The 17,322-nt window shown below is 30.4% G+C and overlaps 1 protein-coding gene across 5 annotated transcripts in view; it reads left to right on the top strand.

Annotated features, from left to right (window-relative positions):
* Positions 1-15,761, top strand: part of LOC106461661 (protein tramtrack, beta isoform-like) — a 47,513-nt gene extending 31,752 nt beyond the window's left edge. Inside the window, exon 5 of one of the 5 annotated variants that reach the window (XM_022388663.1) lies at positions 15,484-15,761. In XM_022388663.1, the coding sequence (XP_022244371.1) occupies positions 15,484-15,746 (263 nt within the window). In that variant the 3' untranslated portion in view covers positions 15,747-15,761. Of the gene's footprint in view, positions 1-4,561; positions 4,983-6,313; positions 6,589-7,662; positions 8,636-13,510; positions 14,027-15,483 lie in introns of those variants that run through there. The other 4 variants (XM_022388666.1, XM_022388665.1, XM_022388664.1 and 1 more) reach the window with 4 other exon arrangements.
* Positions 15,762-17,322: the final 1,561 nt, after the last annotated feature.

Here is a 17,322-nt window from a genome sequence, read left to right as displayed (position 1 = left end):
AGAGGTACTGGTGGATGTGGGTAGGTTTCCTGTAGACATCTGGTGAAGGTACTGATGGATGTGGGTAGGTTTCCTATAGACTTCTGTGTATCTGAAGTGTTTGAAAATATATTAGTGATGTCAAAACTGAACAGTAGATCTTCTGAGTTCATAGAAGTATTGTTGACTTCTTAATGTCTTAGGCAAGTGATGTAGAGTTGGTAACATAAAAGTCATTTTTCACAAAATGTAGTTTCTGCTGAAAACCTAGATAAAACCATGCTGTTAGTCCAGAAACAAAACTTTGCTGTACCATGATGTTTCAAGTTTATATCCTGTCACACTGTACTTTTGAAGAAATGAAAAGGCAAAAGTGGGTATAGTAAAACTTGTTTCTGGAGATTTTTTTCAAATTTAACTCTGTGTGCATAGGTGGGGGTCAAAGTGTGCATGGCATGACATTTTACAAAGTGCCATTTAACATGGTATTATGTATTTGATTTCAGGGTTATCAACTATTCATTTTACCTTACATAGCTGATTTAGTGACAATTCGTGGTAGGAGAGTGTAAATACTGGTTACAATATACAGGGATACTGCAAAATCTGTGAATGTGCATTTTGGGGGGTTCTAAAGGTTATGTAAATGCAATATGCACTATGGATCACAGTATTTTTATTCTTCACATGAACATCTACTTGTCGTAAGTTCACAGACATATTTTTAATTACAAATACTTTTGTAACACATCTGATTTTTTTTAATCTACTTGTACATTTTACTCAAAACTTGCTAAATTTTGTATATATAAAGTTTGTAAATTTGGAATTATAGTTAACATTTGTTTTCCAATGTGGGGTTGGTCCAATGGATTAACCCTTTCCACATTAAACTAAACATGTATAATACATGCAAGCTCATATAAGCCACTGTAAATTTCTATTGATTGTTTATCCAAGCTATTATTCAATATTAAGTAACTGTTAAAATAAAGGCATCTTTTGAGAGCCCTTAGTAAATCACTATCCCAGTTTCTATAATGTTGATTGTTCTAGTGTTTCTGTCCCTTGCATGATGGAGACCTGTAGGAGATAATGACAAAGCTGAAGATAATATGAGGTTCTAGGTAAGGAATAATTGCAGCTGTTAGTGATATTCTGTGTATTTTATAGGTTACTTTTTTTTGTGCCAGCCTTAAAACATAAGGTAGAATTATTTGTTCACATCATGTTGAAAATAAACATGATAATCTCTATATTATACACAGTATGTATACAAATATTGTTAGCACAACATACTTATCCAGTACCTTATTAAGAACCTAAGTTATTCATATTCTTTTTCTTTTGTTGTAGTAATAGCTTCTTGATCATTACAGTATTTGTTACTTCTTTCAAAGGTATGACCAGGCCAATTTTCAGACTGCTTGGACATGAAGATATAGAAGAAATCTAAAAATTAAAAACAAAAAATCTGTTTGTTGCCATTGTGGTTTCTTCATTAATTTTTTATTGATTTTTAGTTATTTTATTTATCTCAATCTAATTTGTTTTTCTACTCAAAAACTTATCTGTTATACGATATGCTTAAAAATTGACTGTGTGAAAAGGAGCCTTTTGGTTATCACTGTTGTTAAGAGCTGTTTGATCAGTGTGTGGTTGCCAAGTTAAATTAGTTTTTTATGGTGCAGATGTACAGTATCAGACCTGGTATTTCTGAATTTCAAGACTTAAGATTGAATTATTTGATATTCAAAAGGTTTTTGTACATTTATTTAACATTAAACAAAGAATAATACATCATCCTTGAGCATAAAATAGGGGTAATAAGTTTGATATTATGTATCAATAAGATTGATAATATTTTCAATCATGTCTTTAAAGCTCGTGGGTTAGTAGGTGGATGAATTTGTACAATAGATTTATAATAGAAAATACCTTGAAGTTTTCTTTGTTGGAGACAAAGTTTTGATTTGCTTCTGTGGAGCTTCTTTTAGAAGGTCCACTAAAGTGTACTGAAACATCATCTCCAACAAAGAAACCTTCAAGCAGATTCTTCATTATAAAACCATTGTACCAATTTTTAATCACTTTACTGAGTGATTAAGGTATTATTAGGATTATTGTTATATATTTTCTTATTTATTATCAACTAATAAGTTATTCTTTGCCAGCTTAAATCTTCTATAAATTTCATATTGAAAAATGTTGCTGTTAAGCTATTGAAAATTAGTGTTTCTTACACCTAAAATAGTATGAAGAACTTCTGATCAAAGTAATTAACAATACAAGTCAGAATTGAGTTAACATTTACATCAGTGAAAGCAATTAAATGTAGCATACTGACTGAAAATACTGAACATTATAAGTCTACTCTTAGGACTGGAGCTTGTGTTTAAGAATGCTATATATGCTTTGAAAGAAAATTTATATTGATTATTTGACACCTGTGTATATGATGTCTTTCACTATTAAGATATACAGAGGTTAAAAAATATGGAAAAGTTTCAGTAACCTGTTAGAGGACGGGGGAGGGATAAGATTTCTCAAAATGTGGAACCTGGGAGTTATACATATGGGTTAGAGATCGGAGGGCTAGCTGCTTCTTACATAATTGTAAACTGTATATTGGCTGCGTAGTAAGAACAACTATATTGCATGCTGCTAATGTAAAATCAATAACTAATGAACACTTTTTCTGATCAGTTAATGAGTTCCAAGATCATTGTGGGTTGCAAATAGATCATAACTGTCAATTAAACTTTTTGTATTCTGTGTTTGTATTACTGTTTTCTTTATCTTCAGGTTAGTTGTGGAGGCTAACGTACTGAACGTTTTTATTAACTATATGTAATACAACATCAGTGATATTCCAATGACTTATGGTGTTAATTTTAAATCAGTTTTTGTCCAGACTAATAATTTTTTAGCAGGACGCCATCACTGCTACTTAATCTGTTATATCAGTTGATGAAGATATCCAGTACAGTAAGAATTTACTAAATAATACTGTAGCATGGAATTATGCTGTCACTGCTTAACACAGGCTTAATATGTTATTATATATGTACACAGTGTTGGTGTGTCTGTGTTAATATTAAGCTACTAAATAGACTTATATATGACAGCTGGTAAGATAACAAGTAAGAGAACATTGGTAAAGAGTGGTTTATGATTTAGTACACATCTTACAAGTACTAAACTATAGAAAGAAAGAAATCGTTACATCTTGTACAAATATATATATGTGTGTAAAACTTATTAATTCTGTTTTAGAGTAAGATGTGTTAATTTTCACGTAAAAAATCTAACATTTATTTTAGTTATTACCAAACTGACTTGCTTGAAATTTTGAGGTACTACGGATGACGTTGAAGTGTATTTTTCACCCATTTTACTTATACATGAGGGGCAAATACAAGATTTTGGATCGGAACCTAAGCTTAATGATATATATTGGCCCAGTTGTAATGATACATGTAAATTGTTAATAATATGTTAAAATTAATAAAATAAATATATCATTATTGTTTAAAAAATATTAATGATATGGGATATAACTTTCCACTTTTCAGTAGTGGTGGGAAATAATCATAGCTTAGTTTAGAGATTCACAAGTTGAGTAACAATCTGTATTTTTTATTAATTTGTTTTTACTCTGTGAAAATGGTGGATTTTGACTCTGATAATTGTACTTATTAGATTTTGAAAACATTATTATTTAAGTTATTTTTAAATAAAGAAACCCTTCTATGTATAATTGTAGGTGATACAAAAATCCAAAGAAATTGGTGTGACTTTATCTAATTATTTAATTTTAATTACAGGAATGTAACAAAAACAAAACTGTACTTATATTTTACATATGTGTTGAGTATATGCTTTGTTTACTTAAAAAGTTTCAGAATGAACTTGTTTATTTCTTATGTATAATCTTTTTTCTTCCAAGTATTAAAAAATAAAACTGGTTTTCACACATTTTCATTAGATATTTGTTTTGTAATATAATTTTTTTATCAGTGTTTGTGGTTTGTTTTTCACCTCAGATTATGTAAACTAATATGAAACAGAAATATTCTCTTTCTATAACTTATGTGGTTCACTGTTTTTAGATATTTTTATCTTACTGTAAATATTCTACCTTTTCATTTTGCCCCAACTTAATGTTATTTAGCCTACTGCATTTAAGTTTCATGCCAGATCAACCTTTCAGTAATTTGTTCAAACTTCGTTAGTGTACATAAACTGTAATCTTACATAAAGCTTCTCTGATATCAGTGTCAATTCATTGTATGAATCACAAGTTTCAGATGAAGTTATTTTATTGCTTATGTATATCTCTTCAAATAAATAGGAGTAATTTGTAACTTTAACATTTACCAGTCAAATTTATCTGAAAGTATGCTTTACAATATTTATCTAAAAATAAACTTTTATTTTTCATGTAGATAATTATTACACCTGTTTGGTTCTTTTGTTTCATTAAGCAGTGTTTGTTTTTATAAAGTTTAATTCTATAAATAATGAAAGTCATACTTATGTTAGTTTATTTAAAATTGATTAAGATGCTTGAACTTTTCAGGTTCAGAGAGGACTGGTTTTTCACCACTGAGATATCATTATCGACATAGTGCTTCTGAATACAGAAATGCTGTACAGTCAGTGTACCAATGCCCTCATTGTTCTAAAAAGTTCAAAGAAAAGAGACTGCTAAAGCAACACATGAACATTCACAATCCTCGAAATTCATTTTCTTGTGACTACTGTGGTGAAACCTTTAGATGGAGGCAACAGAAATTAATACACATGAGAAGAAACCATGATTTTGGGCAGACACCCTAATTAACATTTTGTCTGTGATGATAATGATGTATTATAGTTGAATTTTTAATGGTTTGTCTCAGCAACTAATGAATTGAAATTTTTTAAGAGTATAAAGAAATAGGAAGTAATTGTTTGTCATTCTTGAGTTTTATCAAAGTAATTGAGGCGATGTTTATTTTTAATTTTTAGAAATAGATATCAAAATTTCCTTTGCAGGTAGTTTTGAGTAGTACTTTGTTACTAATTTTAGTTTTCTTGATTTGTGGATCCAGAGACTTAAGTAAATATATCTTTTAGTAAACATAAATCTACGAAACAATAAATGTATCAAGAAATTGCAGTTTTAAAAACACTGTGTGAAAATGAAAAAATAAAGTATAAAGTTTACTAACCAAAAGTGTGGTCATTACAAATTTGTAGATGAATATATGTTCTATTACATTACTGTCCTCCACTTCCTCCAATACCAATGTTGGGCACAGAAAACCTATAGAGTAGTGTTTTATTTATCAAAAAACAAACAGACATTATTACATTACATTATCAAACAGACATTATTACATTACATTATCAAACAGACATTATTACATTAAATTGTCAAACAAACATTATTACATTAAATTGTCAAACAATCATTATTACATTACATTGTCAAACAAACATTATTACATTACATTGTCAAACAAACATTATTACATTACATTATCAAACAGACATTATTACATTACATTATCAAACAGACATTATTACATTACATTATCAAACAAACATTATTACATTACATTGTCAAACAAACATTATTACATTAAATTGTCAAACAATCATTATTACATTAAATTGTCATCTATAAAAATTGTTCGAAGTACCAAGATGTTTCATTTACAATTTCCAGTATATATCATATTGCCAGTTAGTGAAACTTTGTGGTTATTATGCTCTTATTCTGTAATGAACACAAACTCCATTCTCTGTGGTACATTACTAAATATTCTGAGAAGTTGGAGGTACTACCACTACATCGAAAAGTGTGTTTGATGTTATTTTTAATTTCTAACCCCACTTAAAATGAGCTTGTGGAAGAATGTCAGAAAAATAATGACTGTAACATGGAAGAAAAAACAGAGGAGGAGAAATGTGGACTGTGGGAGTCTAAACAGTGCTTTAAAAACGTTTTCTGCCTTCTTTCTAAACAGTGGTTAATATAAACTATTATTAGACAGACTTATTACAAAACACTTTACTCATTGGTTTACTGTATCATTTGTTCATTGTTATGTCTTCTAATGCTCAAATATGAGTCATTTTTTAGTATGTCAAATGATTCCCATGGGAGGAGATCCTATCTTTCTTAACTAGATAGTCTTCACCAGTTGACATTGTTCTTAGTTTGTATGATAAGATAGTACAAAAACTAACAGACTTGTGTGGACATATGTGTATAAGTAAGTAGATGCTATAATTTTTCAATTTTTCTGATTAAAATTTAACCTCTAATTCTTTCCTTTTCAAGTGTGCATTGGTTCAACAAGAAGTAACTTCTGTCCACCTCGTCAGGTTCTACAAGCAAGCTTAGAGAAACCTGGACTTTTAGTTGATGCATACTCTTACCGTTGCCCAATCTGCACAAAACTTTTCAAAGACAAGCCTCTTCTTCGGCAACATTTGAACTTGCATAGCAATGTTAACCAGTACTCCTGTAAAATATGTGGAAAGAGTTTTAGATGGCGCCACCAAAGAATAACACACATACGAATGGCCCATTCTGAGTAGCAGCTAAAATGTAGTCTTTTTATGTGAGTTTCTTTAGTGACAAGATGCTGTGTGTACAATACAAATAAGACTTGTATCATTTTTCCTTCTGTATTTCTCAGCATTATGTACTTTTTAATTGTTTTACTGCTTAAAAAAAAAGTATATTTATATATTCACAGTTTTAAAACAGCACTCAGCTATTAACACACAAGAACTGCCAAGGCTGTCAATTTGATGGTTTTCACTTCTAAAATTCAATTATCTTTCATTTGTTTGGCAGTTCTTGTGTTAATTGGTTTAAGAACATGGTAGGCAGTTTTTCTTTGTTTTTTTAGGTGCAAGTTGCTGATATCCATGTAAAATAGGTAATAGTTTTGTTACCAAGGTGGAGCCAAGTAATTTTAGTGCCTATTTGTTTCAACTTCTTTTTTGTTTCTTCAGTGTAGCTGTAGTGAATTAAAAAAAAAAACAACACACACACACTCTAAATGTATTTATTTCTTGCCCTTATTTGATAAAAATCAAATTTTTGTTATAAGCATTTAGTATAAATTTTGATGGAGTTCAACAATTGTTGCTCAAGCATCAAATTTATATTTTAGTTTTGAGTCTACCTTAAGTAACCCATAATAACTTTAATGACACAATTAACTTAGGCCTAATTCATCAGTAATATTTGGTTCACTAGCAAAATCATTTTTGAAACAAGTATCAAAACTGAGTTATTTTCAAATCAGCTGAGAAAATGCTCTTTGAGCACAAACAAACATGGAAAAGTATTGTTCTTGTGTTGATGTTTGCTCAGGTAACTTATAAATATTGATGTTGCTTCACATGAAAAACATCTACAGCAATGTTACAGATTGTATTACAGTAGTGGAGGCTTTAATGTTACATATATGTTATGTTACAGGGTATGTGACTGTTTATTGTACACCATAATGAATAGAAATGTACAGATGAATTTAATGTTACTTCAAGGCAGTAAACAATATCTTAGTCATGAATATTTTGCAAAGCTTTATTAGTCTCTGAATGCTTTAAATAGTGTACTGCCAAACAAGTTCAATAAATTTTTCATTGTTTTTTGAATTTTTTTCTCACCAGCAAAACCTTCCGCTGTAAGAAGCCTCTCGACTGAACAGAGTCAATCTGAATCTGAGTTTGTCTGTCCAGTGTGCAATAAAAGCTTCCATTTTAAAAGCTACCTTAAACAACATCTGACATCCCATGGAGAAAAAGTCCATCAGTGTCCACAGTGTTCTATGAAATTCAGATGGAAAAAGCAGATACCTATACACTTGCGTCTCTCCTGCAGAGGTCAAATGCATCCTGGCCAGTTTTCAGTTTAGGAATAAAACATCAGTTGAAATGATTGTTTTTAGTCCTACCTAATTTTCTTAACAATCTGATGTGCAAACCTTCATTTCTTCAGGAAGAATTGGGAATAAAAATCCTGTCAAGTGAAAATTTTATTCTTCTTATCAGTTGTTAACTTCTTTTCTTTAAAAAAAAATGCTATCAGCTTCCTAGCTTCTAGTAAATATTGTTCACATGTCAATTAGTTCTTTTAAAAAACATACTTGTAGTATGGAATTGGTTGATTAATAACCCTTTCATACTTCCCCAATAAAATCTAAATGATATTCTGAGGTATAAGCGTATATTTTGATATTTACAAGCTAATACATATAGTTTATAAACATACAGAGCCATAGAAAGTGGTAAGGCCATGGCCTGACCATTTTTCATGGCTTGTATAGCTACAACTTATGTATTAAAACTTGTTTCTTTTAATTCAATACATTATGTTGTATGTATGCAGTATTTGTAGTTAAAATGGCTCAAGATTCAATCTTGTAGCATTAAATTTTCAAACATTTTCTGGAGGCCATACTCCTAGAACCCCTAGAAATGATATGCTTTGCACACATCTTGTGTCACATTGTTTAGCTGTGGCAATGGCCTGACCACTCAAAAATTGCTTCCTACGGCAATGCCATATGTTGTTTGATGTTTTAGTGAAGCTTTGTTGTTGGTTTTATAGTATGTGAAAATAAAGTAGGTGCATGTTGTTGAAGTTTTGTATATGTGATTATTTTGGCTGTTGGTGATTTTAGCAAAAACAAGTTCTTAGAGAATGTCAGCTTGTTAGATGATTCTACCTTAATATTGTTTTTATTATTCTGTTTCAAAAATAAACTCTCAAAAGAATAGTAGATTAATTTTTAGTGGCATGGTGTTTCAGTTTACATATAAAGATACTGGTGTAAGTAACGTTTAATTCAATTGTAAGCTTTTATTATACTCATAGGTTATTAGGACATGAAGGTGAATTTCCTAATTTTCCTCTTACAGCTAAGCCAGTTGTGGCTTAGTTTTTAGCATGTCCAGAAACATGCTGCACACTTTGAGGTTGTGGGTATGCTATAAGAGTGGCAGTCAAATTCTGCTATTTGGCCAGATACGAATGACCCAAGATTTGGTAGTAGGTACTAGGACATGTTGGGAAAGTGATCAAACCACGTAATGTTCTGTGCCATGTAATATTGTTTCCGTCAATTAAAAGATGCAAGTTTGAAGTGATGAAATGTCATAATGTAGTATAATGTAACTGAGACTAATACATGTGTGAAGATTGTGTCATACCATCCCAATTACTATAGTGGATAAATGTTGTGTAACTGAGACTAATACATGTGTGAAGATTGTGTCATACCATCCCAATTACTATAGTGGATAAATGTTGTGTAACTGAGACTAATTACATGTGTGAAGATTGTGTCATACCATCCCAATTACTATAGTGGATAAATGTTGTGTAACTGAGACTAATTACATGTGTGAAGATTGTGTCATGCCATCCGAATTATTATAGTGGATAAATATGTTGTGTAACTGAGACTAATACATGTGTGAAGATTGTGTCATGCCATCCCAATTATTATAGTGGATAACTATGTTGTGTAACTGAGACTTACATGTGTGAAGATTGTGTCATGCCATCCCAATATTATAGTGGATAAATGTTGTGTAACTGAGACTAATACATGTGTGAAGATTGTGTCATGTCATCCCAAGTATTATAGTGGATAAATGTTGTGTAACTGAGACTAATACACGTGTGAAGATTGTGTCATACTATCCCAATTATTATAGTGGATAAATATGTTGTGTAACTGAGACTAATACATGTGTGAAGATTGTGTCATACCATCCCAGTTACAATAGTGGATAAATGTTGTGTAACTGAGACTAATACATGTGTGAAGATTGTGTCATACTATCCCAATTATTATAGTGGATAAATATGTTGTGTAAAAAAAATACTAAAGCAGACTTTCTTGAATTATGCATTTTTTCAAACATTTTGTCTTTACCAAAGTGTGACTTTTGTAGCAAGTGTATTGTGTATCTTCTAACTATTAGTTACAGAGTCTTCCTATGCAAATTAATGCTTTAGACTGTTATCTCACAGAAACATTTGTCAGAACCTGGCAGTCAAGAGAAGTTTGTTATAATTCTTTTTTGATACTTGTGTTTATAATAAGATAATCTTTTTCAAAGGTTTTGGTTTCAACTATTAGTTGGACAGTAAAATAACTTTCTTGAATTCTTCCAAGATTGATTAGTGTGTTTTGTGTTACTCAATCTTATCACAAACCTGATGTTTCAAAAACAGTAAATTAATAAACAATGATTTATAATCACACTGATATTTATTATAGAAAACATGCTACATTTTCTGAAAAAGACTGACTAAGGTACTGTTGAAAGATTTAGTATGTTTTCTAGAATAATTATCATTGAGCTTGTAAAGCATTGTTTCTTAATTTGATAGTGTTAGCATAAAGTGCTTCCCTATACAAGTGCTAATGTTTCAAAAATATAGGGAGGAGTACCTTTCTGTTTTGTCAACCTCCTACCACTGAAGTATTGTTAGACAGATTTCTTTTAAATATCTTGTTTTGTAGCACTGTTTGTAAATGTGAGGAATTTACAGTAATTGTTGATATGAACCAATAAAGAGGAATTAATGTCTGATGCATGGTATGAAATGGTTTCTCAGACCAGTGAACCAGATTTCTCAATGTTGCTATGGCTCTCCACTCTAATTCCTGATCTGGTTTGAGCTTTTTTGGTCTACAGAGAAAATTAAGTTACAGGTTGAGCTTGTACACACTTGGTAATTATTATAAAAAAGGAAAACGGAATGGACCTAGACTTTTTTACAAAAGAATATTAAAAAGGCAGTGGGTTTGTACAATCACATTGGCAATGTTTGGATCATAAAAAATAGTACAAAGAATGAATGTTATCAGTTACTTTACTATCTTTATGTTCTTTTTTGTTAACTTCTGAGCTGAAAGTTAATAATTTTTTTAAAGCCTTAAAATTACTGAATTTCCTAGGATTTTAATTAAATTCCATCATCTATTTCTGATAGAGGGAACAATTATAAGCCAGAATTCATCACATTTTTGTACTTCCTTTCATTAATTAATGTGTTGTTTTTAGGTCCCAGTACAAACTAACATAAATTATTGTGTAATGTTGTGTCAAATACATGGATGTACTTCAAATTAATACATTTAAAACTTAAAAGCAATTATAATTATGAAATCTTGCATTTAAAGGTATAAAATAAAGGAGAAAATACATTTACTATGCAATTTAGAACTAAGCAACCTGTGGAACTGATAATTAATAATTGTCGGGCTCACTAATCATTTACATTTAACCTGTTGGTTCTTTTCACATGAGACTTGGATAGTTGGAGTAATTGAGAACTCTAATAATTGGAAACATTAATTTCAATTAATTAATTTATGTGACAGTAATCGATGTAATCCATGCTCATAGGTAATCGATTAGTTGAGTTAATCACCCGGCTCTACTATTCATACTACTTATTATTGTTACCTGTTTTAAAAAGTAATAAATCACTCTGTATGTTGTTTTGCAGTTTCTTAAGCACACAGGATGCATATAATTTGAAGCTGTTTATGAGTTCAACAAATGTCATAATTCTATACATTGTTAAACAAATGAAGGAAGTAAGAATGTCTGTATCAATGGATAGTTTCTTATTTAGTTTGTCTATTGAAGAGTTTGCAGAGGAAAACCCATGCATTCGATTAGTGAAGTAAAAGACTTGTGTACATATTGAAGAGTTTGCAGGGGAAAACCCATGCATTCGATCAGTGAAGTAAAAGACTTGTGTACATATTGAAGAGTTTGCAGGGGAAAACCCATGCATTCGATCAGTGAAGTAAAAGACTTGTGTACATATTGAAGCATTTGCAGGGGAAAACCCATGCATTCGATCAGTGAAGTCAAAGACTTGTGTACATACTGAAGAGTTTGCAGGGGAAAACCCATGCATTCGATCAGTGAAGTAAAAGACTTGTGTACATAAGCTGCAGGTATAATGACAGTAGAATAACAATTTCCTAATTAGTTCTGTATTATGCAATTTTAGAGTAGAAAGATTTCATATGACTTTGAATGGTTCATTCTTCTATAAACTTGATAGAAAAAAGAATCATATTTAAAGTAATACTTGAAGGAATCACTTTTTACATCCTGTAGTTAGTGCTTCTAATTTAGATGAAAATGCTTGTTATTTACAAACTGAAATTAAAATTTATTATAGGAGATTCTTCTGCTCATGCACAGATAATCAATAGCCCATTGGTTTTTATGGTTACTGTTTTGGATTCGTATGTGCTTATTTTCATTTTAATGCTGCTTATTACTAAATGTCACAGAAATGAAACATCTGAAATTAGACTGGTATTTCTAAGACCCTAACCAACTGAGAGTATATCTACTTTCAAGTGTGGTATTTCTAAGACCATAACCAACTGAGAGTATATCTTCTTTCAAGTGTGGTATTTCTAAGACCCTAACCATCTGAGAGTATATCTACTTTCAAGTGTGTTATTTCTAAGACCATAACCAACTGAGAGTATATCTTCTTTCAAGTGTGGTATTTCTAAGACCCTAACCATACCACACTTGAAAGTAGATATACTCTCAGATTTCTAAGACCCTAACCAACTGAGAGTATATCTACTTTCAAGTGTGGTATTTCTAAGACCATAACCAACTGAGGGTATATCTACTTTCAAGTGTGGTATTTCTAAGACCCTAACCAACTGAGAGTATATCTTCTTTCAAGTGTACACTGCATTGTTATCTGTATGAATGGAAAGAGCTTCATTAAGTGGTATTGAAAATATAGGTTTTTTTTTCTGTTCACATTGACAAATACACAAACATATACACAGTTCTCCCACATTCTTCATTAAAGGTTTACTGTCATGCATTAATTAGAAGAATGAAAAAGGTACTAAAACAGCATTAGTTTCAGAGAAACATCTAGAGTAATTCAAAATACCAGTTAGCATAAAGAATATGTAATTTAACATTTAATGAATAAATCATCATGCATAACAACCATTTTTTGTTATGAAAATAGGAGAAATTACTGTATGGACAAAATTCCACTTAGAGTGCTGTGTGTTCTTCAAGCTTTTAAGCCAATATTTGTATTTGTTAAAACAAAACCATTTTTGACATGACTTCAGAGTAAAAGTATGGTACTTAAATGTGGGGTTTTTCATATGTTAGATTTTAATTAGCCAAAAGTTAAATAGATTGTAGCTCATCATTGTATGACAAGTTATTGAACTGCCCTGTAGAAACCACCTACCGAATAAGATAACAACTAATTTGTTTGAGTTGATAAAATGTTGTAGTCTTTGGACTAAAATTGATAATTATGAATATTTTGATGTTTATATTCATTTATATAATATTTCGTTTTGGATTATATGTTGTTAGTTCATATGTTCTAAACATTGATGAAGTATGTTGACAGGTTTATGTTTCATTATTAATTATTTTTCACATTGGAATTTAATTTTAATCTTTTATTATTATTATCTAGATTATATATGTACAATATGCGGGAAAGCACTGTCAAGGGCCCAGACATGGAGAAAACACATTGAAAGACATTATCCAATGAAGAGGAATAAGTATTCTTGTAGTCTTTGTCGCCGGTCATTTTCCTGGCCAGAGAGTGTAACTCGTCATAAGAGAACTGTTCATGGGGTGTTTTAAAATACTATCATCTGTGAGTTCTATTCTCTCAGTATACAACTGAACATGTGGTTGGACTTGTCTTATGGGTACATCATGTCATCTTACTGAGTATATTCATGACTTGGTGGTGATATACTAAGGAATAATTGTAATTTTGGTTTGCTTAATTTAAATTTTAGCCTGTATTTTAAGCTTGGCCATTTTTAAAGAAACATGAAGGGAATTCTGTGGTGTTAATAATATGATAAACTGGAAACCTGACTTTAAACTGTCATGTTGTTAATTTTAGTATGCTTGTGAATGCCTTAAAACTATACCCTACATCTTGTGAAAGAATACGACAGATGGTCTAATGTATATATATGAAATCTCCTCTTTCAGTCATTAAAGTACACATTGAAAAAGTTTCATATCAAGAAATTTTATTTTGAAATCAGAAGTTCTTCATTTTGGTATCCATTAAATAAATGCAAGCTTGAAAAAAAATTTAAAGTTCTGTTTAAGTAGTTTAAAATTGAATGTAATTTTTATTTCACTCTATTCTGGCAAATCAGGACTGATTGTTTTTTTTAAATCTGTTTATTTTATTCCGTGAAACTTCTTCATTGTTGTCTGAATATTATCAACAATTGTGAATGAGTTACAAGCAGTGATAATTCACATTTTAACCTAAAGTTAGGTCTTATGCAGCAATTCAGTATTCTTGTTTAACTTTAGTTCTTTTACATATTCGTCTGCAATACATTACTTCTACATATTGAATAATAATTGTGTATGTATGCACATTAGGCTACTGAAATTATCCCTGTGTATATATTTGACTTTGTTTTCTTATGTATACCCTATCTGGTTGAAATAAATTATAAAGTAGCTTTAGCCATAAGTGTTGCTTTTTTTTCTGTCAAGATTTTGTTTTAATTATTACATTATAAAGTGGCTTAAATTTGTGTGTACTTTTCATTAAGTCGTAATCACAACAAATGTAGTTTTGGCTTGTAACAGTGGTAATCATTATATGAACAAAGTAGATCACTGATCTTGTGAATTGATGAAAAACTATATAACTTAGGTTGTTATGTAAAGTGAAATGATTTCCTCTAAATCTCGTGTAGATATTTTGGCACATATAAGTTGTTTTAAAGAGTTTTTACTATATGTACATAGAGCCACACAGGTTAAAAATGGTTAATTCTTTTTGCAAATTATTTTTCTTTCTGAACTTGTTCAAACAAAAACTTAGCAAGTTTGGTTGTAGAATGAAACATTATAAAGTTACAGAGCGTATTTTTTAATTTTTTGTGGAGAAAGGATTGTGTAAGTAAGCTTAAGTTGTAAGAAACCCATCAGCATCCAATTAGAGGCCAGGGGTTGGGTTTTTGAAATGAGACAGTGTAATTATGATTGTTTTCTTATGATCCGTGGTGTAATACTGGTTGAATGAAATATATTAGAGATAAATTTTAACAGAGAATATTGAACAAATCATACTTTGATATTATAGTGTTGAGTTGATATATAGATTCCTGTTTGTGACTCAGTCAAGATAAACTTGATTGTCTGCATCAGTTTCCATGACATTTCATACCATGGAACTAGTGTTTTGCTGTTTTCTTTACTTTTTTATTTAAACGAAGTAGTTATGATGATAACAGAATAACACTGAAATAGATATGTCGTTTTCCTAATTTTATGACCCAGCAACTTGAAGTGGAGATGATGATGTTTTAAGTGGTGATGAAAATTATAAAGGCTATCATTTACTTGAAAGTATCTCATTTGTTAATTATTACTAAACATCTGAAATTTATCCTCCAGGTTTTTCAAAAAAGATTAATTCTACAACAGATAGTAAACTCTCATCACAACGACTTGACTCTACCTGTCCAGTCTGTTTCAAGTGTTTTGCTACCAAACAGAGCATGACAAGGCACCTTCTGATGCACAGGCCTGATGGCAAGAAACAGTTTGAGTGCAAAGTGTGCTTCAAGCGTTTTAATTGGCCAGGAAATTTGAGAACACATCTTCAAAGTATTCACAGAAACTTTCCTGTTTCTCAAAAATTCTGGACAACCCATTAACCTTTAAGTTCACTTTCAGAGAGATAATGTTTAAGTATGTCTTTCTTTTTCTTTTTTCATTGAAGTTGATGTTTAATCCCTTCCATGATATGCAAAGATAACTCACACGGCTTTCATTTTTCAAAAAATATTTGGGCAAACCATTTCTCACCATATTTTTAATTATTTGCCCAATTTATTCACGTTATAATTTTTTACAATCAATGCTTGCAAGATGACATTAAAAATACTGTTTGTGCTGATCTGAATTATGTATCATAAACACTGAAGAAAAACATTCCTATTCTTTATTATAGTTTCATTGAAATAATATATATCATTTAGAAATCCAGACATGTAACATTTATTCATCAAGTATGTTTTATGCAGAAATATAATAACCGATCATAAAGGAACTTTTGTTCCATTAATATGTAAGTATAGGCTGTCAAAAAGCAAAATAAAAAACACCTTTTTTTTACCCCATTTCCAAAAAAAACCTGACACAGAAGAGGTTACAACGAAAAGTGAAGATAGTGAAAATTCACCTTGACAACCTTGTATGCTGAGGAAAGGGTGTTTGATATTTTAAGTTTGTATTCAGTACAGTTCATCAAAATATTGCGACTTTTTTTAATACCAGAATTTGAAAATTTTTGTAATTCTAATGAAACAAAAATATTGTACAGAAATACCTAACAAGGATCAGTTGTTGCTTGTACAAGTAGTATCTCATGTTGTATTATATTTTCAGTTTTTAACACAAATATTGGTTTAAGCATCAGTTTGTGGATGTGCATTTCAGTTACTTGAAACGTTCATTTAAAATGTTTGTGATACTAATAAAACTGTACTCCATCTGTGTGTTTTTCAGCAGGGAGGTTTGAGTGTTACACCTGGCAAGCTATGGTTGTTTTTTTATTCAAGTCTCAGCAGGTATTAATGATACAAGCAGAAGAGAGCACCAGAAAGTCAGCTGAACCCAATATTACAAAACTTTTAATCAGTCTGATACTCATTGTTCCCATTTCCATATTCATTGCACTTCATTTGATATCCAAAACAATACAGTTCAGAATATTGTATTTGATAAATTTCCCATATCTTGTCAAGTCATTTGGACTGTTCCTCAAACAGTGGGTATAGTAAATATATTTCTAAAGGCCTTACTTCCCTATGTTTTCACTGAAACCATGGACACGAATGTGAGCGTTTAACCAGAATATCTTGAAACAAACTTGAATATGGAGTTGAAAATCAATTATACCAAATTGTTTTTATCTGTCAAAAATTTCAATGACACAGCACTATATTCAGTTTCATTCAGTCAATTAAGATATAAAACTTTAACTACCACCTTGATAAAACTACTTTTAGATAATACATCTGAATTAAACTGTCAAAAAAGTTGTTTGACTTATGTATGTGGTATTTATGTACACTGATGCAGAATTATAAAATAAACACAGACATCATAGGAAAACAAGTGTACAAATAAACTCATATCTTTATTCATAATATTACAAAAGGTTCTTTTGAGACAGAAGTGATTGTGTAATTCATAAGAAGTTGAACTGTAAGAAGTTTTATTTTTTGA

The sequence above is a fragment of the Limulus polyphemus genome, unplaced genomic scaffold (genome assembly GCF_000517525.1).
Source record: "Limulus polyphemus unplaced genomic scaffold, Limulus_polyphemus-2.1.2 Scaffold1005, whole genome shotgun sequence".
NCBI lineage: Eukaryota > Metazoa > Arthropoda > Merostomata > Xiphosura > Limulidae > Limulus > Limulus polyphemus.
This window is presented reverse-complemented; position numbering and strand designations above follow the sequence as displayed.